Genomic DNA, 8100 nt, shown 5'->3' with positions numbered 1-8100 from the left:
ACGTCATGGCAACGCCATTCAAATAGCATTAGGTTAAAGTCTGGACTTTATTAAAGTCTAGACTTTAAGTTTTATAAGCACGGGGCCAGATCGACCTACTGAAGTGTCGGCAGATGCATTATTCTATGGGCTGGGAGCAGTCCTGCTGCTGGAGAAAGAGGGTACGTGGCGTCCTGTCTTCTATGCTTCCAGATTCACGACGTCAACAGAGCAACGTTATGTTCAGGTTGAGGAGGTGTTGACATCTACATGGGAATGTGAGAAATTTGCAGATTTCTTACTGGGGCTCCCATCATTCACCATAGACCGTTATTGGCACTTTTCAAGTCAAAAGGCTTGGATGAGCTATCGCCACGAATAGAGAGGTTTCATATGCGCCTTATACGGCACAGCTATGAGGTGATGTACACAGCGGGTAAGAACTTGACGACTGCAGACACACTGTCACGCACCCCTGTTGGATCCCCTCAGGAAGCTGATCTACTGTTGGAAAATGACGCAACAGCCTTTGTGCAGTTAGTGATTGACGGTTTACCAGCAACCCAGAATCAGTTAGTACAGATCAAGACTAGGCAGCAGGAAGACCAGGTCTGTAGTCAAGTTGCACGCTACTGCAGAGAAGGGTGGCCTGCAGTAAAGTCTAAAGCTGATCCAGATATCCGTCCATTCTTCATAGTGAGAGACGAGCTAATGGTGCAAGGACTCTTACTATTTCGCACCTGGCTTGTCATCCCAGCAGGACTAAGGAAAGATATTTTGACCAGAATTCACGATGGCCATCAGGGCATTGTAAAGTGCAGAGCACTGGCCAGGTGTTCTGTGTGGTGGCCAGGAATATCTCAGCAGATTCAATCCATGGTAGAAAACTGTGGGATTTGTGAAAAAGAGAGAAAAGCTAGACCTGAACCGTTGAAGCCAAGTAGTGTTCCCGATTACCCTTGGCAGAGAGTGGGAATGGACTTGTTTGACTGGCGTGGTCAGCAATATCTACTGGTAGTTGAATATTTTTCTCGCAACATTGAACTGGCACACTTACAGTCCTCGACCTCTTCAGAGACTGTGATCTCGCACTGCAAGAGCATCTTTGCACGTCATGGTATTCCCGAAGTCGTTCATCAAGATAATGGACCGCAGTTTTCATCAAACAAATTTACTCGATTTGCTACAGACTATGGATTCACCCATGAAACTAGCAGTCCTCATTATCCTCAAGTGAACGGGAAAGTGGAGAGAGCTATACAGACTGTCAAGAACTTTCTGCTGAAAGCTGAGGATCCCTATCTGGCCCTACTTAACTATAGAGCAACTCCACTCCAGTGTGGTTTCAGTCCAGCTGAAATGTCCATGGGCTGCTGTCTGAGGACAAGAGTTCCAGTCGTCCCTACCTGATTGGCCTAAGCTGTCTGACATAAGGTTGGCAAATGCCAGCCAGGAGGAAACACAGAAAGAAAACTTTGACAGGCGACACAGAGCTACCTCACTTTCTACTCTGTTGCCTGGAAATCCAGTCTGGATCAAACAACCTACTGAGTTGGAGGCTGAGGCTGAAGTCGTGAAGCCTATTGGTTCAAGATCCTATATAGTCAAGACACCATCTGGGCTATTCAGAAGGAACCGTAGGCACTTGAACCGACGATCTTCAACCCACCATCTTATCCTAGGGTCAACCCTGCAGTGCCATCGACATTGCCAAGCCCTGCAGATGACAACATTGATATGGACCCTGTCCCCGTGAAACCCAAAGAGACCATAGAGCAGTCGACTTCCCTAAATTCTCCATGTGGGACGATGACTCGTCCAGAGGGAACAATAACCAGAAGTGATCGTGTAGTTAAAGCACCCAAAAGACTTGACCTTTAAATGTGGATAGTTTTTAACTGTGTAGTCATTGTAGATTATAAGTGTTTTAATAAGTTTAAGTAATCATTCAGGTTTTTCCAGTTGAACACTAACGTTAAAGTTGAACTGTTTTGAAGAAATTAGTTTTTCTTTGAAGTTTCATTAGTTAACCAGTTTCTCATTTAAACACTAAAGCAAATGTTGAGGTGTTACTTGGGAAAAGAGAGAATAGTTTTAAGCTTTAAAATTAGAGAAAGGGGGATGTGAGGTTAGAGAGTATCTAGCCCGAGTACTCTGACAGTAAGAGAGCTAGACGGACATTTGGACATAAATACGCTCTCATTACAGTCAGAGACCAAGGATTTCTTTCTGTACTATGTGTATTAGTGATTAATATGTGGATTTTTTTTAATCAGTTAACTCGAAAATGATCAATGTAAAGGTATTTGACATCAAACATAGGATTGTTGTGATATTAGAGCGGAAATCTTTGCCAACTTTTTGGTTGTAGGGAATTGCCAAAAAAATACATAGCTTGGTCTCTGACTGTAATGACAGCGTATTTATGTCCAAATGTCCGTCTAGCTCTCTTACAGTCAGAGTACTCGGGCTAGAGAGTATCTAACTGTATTTGCTTACGTCATATGGAGTACATCCAGGGGTTCTCACCCCAGGCCTGTAATGGTGGACGCACTGATAAAAGTTACTACCAACAAATGATTCCTCTTTTGTTAAGTTCATATATATTGTACGGACTCAGAATCTAAGCCCAAACGAACATAACACGATATTTTCTGCCATTGACATCATTGTTAAGATGTTGCCCACTAACAGAGACTTTATAATGACTACCGTATTCAGGGTTGTAGCTAGGATTTTTTTTTTTTTTACATCTACGGCCCGGGGCCCCGTTCCACGAAACTATCTTAGCACTACTATCGCCGTAAATACCTACCATCGCGACCTTAATTAGCATAGAGCAAACATTTTTTTTAAACTTTTTTTTATGTAAACTGAAGCAAATGGACCTAATTAGAAGGAAAATAAACAAAAAGTTTTAATTTTTCATAGAAAAACCTCTTTTTTATAGTCGGAAAAATGACGATTTCACAGGTATTGCAGAGGCTAATTTCGTTGTTTTGGCAAAAACGCGTCTTCATCTTATCACACTAAAATGAAGCAGTATAACAAAAAACTAAAAATATGACAATTTTACTTGTTATCTCACCAAACTATTCTCACAATTTCAATATGTTTAGTCACTCCCTGTATTTTTAGCTTCCTGTCAAACATGTGACCCGTCTGCCAAAATTGTGTATGTGAAATGTCAAAAAATGAAAACTTCTTATAGTGTTGCTACATATTAATAATCAATTTATCTATATTATTTCTACTAAGGATATATACATAATTGGTGATAAAATTTACTAAACAGTGTTTATTTGTTGGTATATATGTCTATGTAATGTGAAACCATATTATGGGACAAACCAAATGTTTATGTATGTTATTATTGAGCTGAAAGGCTTTCTCATCACCGACATTTTACAACAGTACACATATTTATTTGTAATTCAGTTGCACACAGTAATTTATATATAGCTATTCACACACACACACACACACACACACACAGAGATAAAACATGCATTAAACAACAAGACAGAATATGACAAATGTTTTGAAAGGTCACTAGCCACAGGGCTAGTGGGTTTGTAAAAACCACTAGCCCACCACGAGAAAGCACTAGCCCAAATTCCTGATCAATTATAACTGGAATTTTTATATAATGTATAACATTACAAATTTACAAATATAACAGTAAAATGAAACAAACAATTAAATCATGTTGTAACTTTAATTTTAGGCCAGACAAGCAAGAGCATGTACCTTTTGCACACTCAATCTAGTGTTGAATACTTTCTTCTGGATCAAAACTTTCTATTTCAGGGCCAAGATGCATAATGCACAGCTCAGACTGAAGAGTTTCCTGTGACATCCTATTTCTTTGTAGTGTTTTTAGCTGGTTCAGTTTGCTGAAAGACCGTTTACAAGCAGCGGTGCGGTATACTTTAGCATGCTCATATACTACGAAGGTTTCGAGCATGTCCGCCCCAGGGTTTGGTCTCTGGGAAGCCAGGGCCCCAATCCGGGGCAGATTACAAGCAGCAGTTGATTGTGAAAGCATCTTGTTACAAGATTATGAATCGAGTTTTGATATAAGAATTATTTTAAAGTCCAAGTTATTATGACTTAAGACAACATTACTGGATGAACAAAGAAAAATGGTTTCAAAATTTAAAGTTTGTTTTGGTTAATGACACCACTAGAGCACACTGATTTATTAATGATCGGCTATTAGATTTCAGACATGTGGTAATTTATCATATAGTTTTAGAGAGGAAACCCGCTACGTGTTTCCATAAGCAGCAAGAGATCTTTTATATGCACTTTCCAACAGACAGGATAGCACATACACAGCCTTTAATATACCAGTCATGGTGCACTTGCTGGAACGAGGAAATAATTTCAACACCTAAATAAAACACGCATGTTTTCAGTAATAAACACAAATGAAACAAAAACAAAAAACATGATTGGTGTTGTTAAAATGCAGATGTCAGTTGGAATCAAAGTTTTATTAGTATTGGCTAACATTATGTATGAGCAATTGGTTTTGATTGGTCATTTTAAATATGATGATTATATTCCTGATGTTCATAACTTAAATAGTTTGTTTGAAAAGCACCAATTTGTATTTTGCAAAATACATACAAGTACGGGTACAACAATGACAAACAAAATAATACAAGGTAATCTTGAATATAGAAATATTTTGTTTAATTATTAGTTGCTTGAGACATTTGCAGTGAATCCCTCATGATCAATAACAAAATGTTCATATCAGTCTGTTACAACCAAAACTCGTACGAGTATCTCACAATCATAGAGTACGGTATGATAAAAGACATACATTTGACCATGTTGGTGTATTACATATCAATTTCTGAAACACTATACAACATGTTTTTGCCACATAGTGACTGTCACTCAATAATTTGTCAGTGTATACAAATGCAACAAAAATGGCTGTAACACTGAAATTTTTGGCTAATTACTTTATTGTATTTTAATTTATGTAAAAAAAAATCTACAATTTCTTTTATTCACACTGGGTGACTAAATATGTTCCAAAGAAGCCCCCCCACCCCCCCAAAAAAGGAGAGAGAGAGAAAGGTTCTCCGAGTAAACTTTGAACCAACGTGTGCAATTGTGTTCTACAACTGCATCACTGAAAACTTTTGGCTAATGGCTGTATATTATATTATTTTTATTTCTGTTGAACACTATACAAAAACGTTTTGGTCCTCAGTGGCTCAATACATTTTCAATGTGATTTATTCTTCAAAAACAAACTAATTTGGTATTAATTAAACCTATAAAAGCTTTATTGAACGTCTACCACGTTATTTATATATCATTTACGAAGTATGCGCACTATTATCACAAAATACAACTACCATTAGTGGTGTGTACGTCCAGATAAGTTATGTCCCTTGCAAGGTATTCCAGAGGAATTATGTCCCTTGCAAGGTATTTTTCCAGTCACCATAACTACTCACTGTAACTCAGTACCAACATTTCATAAATAAACAAACTATGAATACGGTTGTTTTAAAATATGTCACTGGCGAATATCATTTGTTAAAAGTATTTCCCATCATATTATAAACATATGAAGTTGCGTCTGGATGTTTAAATGCCTTTAAAGTGTTTATCAATATTTGTAAAAAATATCTACTTCTCACTAAAATGGCAGTCACATGATTTAATGCATTCATCACCCTAGTTTACATATTCGGCACAATTCCCAGTTGTTATTGTACGTAAGGCTGGAGAAAAATGCATGTAATCTGAGACGCGATTTTGTCAAAACGGAAAAATGCGTTTTAGAGTATCGGCCCTTTGCTTGCTCGTCGCTATCTTAGGTCTCACTACACAGATGTCATCTGCCATTGAAACCCATGTTAAACTGCCCAACTTCAAGCGAAGATTGCCCATAGAACGGGTTCTCGTTGGCACAAACAACATACACCATTGCGAACATACATTATATAAGCATTTATTTTCACTCCAAAATTGAGAACATTTCCGTCTCAGTTTTTTGCTATATGACCGCATCTGGCTGTAGTACCGGTCCGAACAGGTGGTTCATTAACCGATTCACTCCGGCTGTCACTTGCGCTATATACCCATGTCCCAAAAGGTCGATGCACAATATTACAAAATAACATGGGCAAAATACAGCCAGAAGGCTTACCATTAAACATATCCTGGCGTCATATGTTTTCGATACGATAAGCAAAAAATTAAAATATAATAAAAACAATACTTCGTACATACAATACTACTTTACCTTTCTCAAGTCACATTAGTTTATTGTGAAAAACATTGATAATTTCCCATGAACACCAAATATTCCTCCAAAAACACTAGCTGCTAAGTCATACAGGTGTTTCCGCTATATTTTCACAAACGTCATATGTTTTCGATAGTTTCATTGGCTGTCTATTTTTGTCCTTTTTATGGCAGTGAAGGGTCTATACTTCGTGCAATAATTTACATCAAAATCTTCTTTTGAAAATAAAATCATATAATGTTTGTAACTTGTAAAAAATATTGAATAATCTGCAGACCAATAGACAGTGTTCACTTAAAACATATTTACATTATGTTTTTGTCATAGGCTAATGTCTAATCCTCTTGTTATACGTATCAACGGCACCTAAATTCAGACTGTCACCTTAAGTACTCTGACAGAGATACAGAACTATATATTTTCAAAAAATCTAATTCCACCAAACCACCTTTATTTGTAGTAAATATAAATGCACATGTAAACATGCCCCCACCAGAAATTACCGAAAAGATCTTTGCTGTGAATGACATAAGAGGTAACCCAACCAGCCTTCCATAAATTTTATTGTTCAGTGTAATGATCACGTGGTATATCGTTGAACTTTAGCAGGTCAGATGTCAGTGTTGCAGACGATAACTTTGCAGGGATTTGTGATACCTGGATTTCGCTATGTGAGGCATTTCATTCGTACCAAAATATTGCATTACGAAAAACTGATAACATGCACACTATTTATGGTATTATAATTAAAACATAAAGTTGGCAGCTTGACTTGAAGCATTTTTAATATTGTGAGGTAAAAGACACTTCGTTGTTTATGTTTAAGCTGATAGTGACGTAATATCTCGTATAATGTCGCGATACATGCAGTTACAAACAAAGTATCGAAAACATGTCGATCGAAATTGTATGACGGTACGATACATATTGTTTTAATTCTTCACCATTTCCTAGAAGTGAATATGTGAACCATAACATGTGTCACAATTAGGAACTATAATGGACCATGATGAATGAACTCTCACCCGGAAGTGATCTGTGTAGTGAGACCTTAATTTTTGTTTACGATTGCCAGCCCGTTCCTACCGTCGTACATTACTGTGAAAATTTACAATAGCCTAGGTACGAGGCAGTTGTAAGCCACTAACGTTAGATGATGATTTGATAATTTTCTAAGAAAGATACTAATTATTGTGTAAAAATTGATCTAATATGTACCAAATACCTTTTATGAAATTCAGCGTTCCATGAAAAACAGTCTAGGCCATACGACCTTCACACGAAAATACGGGAGATAACTCTCATGTCTTATGCATTCGGCAATTTTCGCTTAGGTCTCACTACACAGATGTTTTCTGCCATTGAAACCCATGGTAAATTGCCCAACGTCAAACGAAGATTGCCCATAGAACGGGTTCTCGTTGGCACTAACAACATACACCATTGCGAACATTATATAAGCGCCAGATATTATGTTGGCAACCTTGGTTGGAGTTATCTCCCTAGGTGTATTGAGTGAAAGTAATCGCCCTTGTTTTTCACTCTTCCTTCTCCTTTTGTATTTGTCAAGTAAAGTTGTGTTTTACTTTCTAAGTTTGTGTTTCTGATCAGTAACTATTAGGGTGGCAACTTTTCTCTTAACTGGCGTGGTGGCAGCAGGTATCGAAACCACGCGTCTGAACACAAGCAGACTTTCTCGTAAGCTGTCCTGTATAGTTTTACTACGTCACGTAGCTGATCGGTTCGACGTTTAGCTCGCCTGTAACACACATTCTTTCATCGTAGTTCTACAACACCAACACACCATGGCACAGACACACCGCGCTCCAAAACAATGGTCT

General features: G+C 37.8%; 1 protein-coding gene across 1 annotated transcript; it reads left to right on the top strand.

Moving 5' to 3' along the window:
- The first annotated feature begins 372 nt into the window (after window positions 1–372).
- Window positions 373–1389, top strand: LOC121386110 (uncharacterized protein K02A2.6-like). The gene has a single exon (XM_041516908.1). The coding sequence runs from the start codon at window positions 373–375 to the stop codon at window positions 1387–1389; it is 1017 nt and encodes a 338-aa protein (XP_041372842.1).
- The last annotated feature ends 6711 nt before the right edge of the window (window positions 1390–8100 follow it).

This window comes from Gigantopelta aegis, chromosome 12, assembly GCF_016097555.1.
Source record: "Gigantopelta aegis isolate Gae_Host chromosome 12, Gae_host_genome, whole genome shotgun sequence".
Classification (NCBI taxonomy): Eukaryota; Metazoa; Mollusca; class Gastropoda; order Neomphalida; family Peltospiridae; genus Gigantopelta; species Gigantopelta aegis.
Note: the sequence above shows the minus strand (reverse complement) of the source record. Positions and strands in the feature narration are given on the sequence as shown.

Bases quoted from the DNA above. Each gene is read 5' to 3' on its own strand.
- LOC121386110 (XM_041516908.1), top strand. From the start codon at position 373: ATGCGCCTTATACGGCACAGCTATGAGGTGATGTACACAGCGGGTAAG.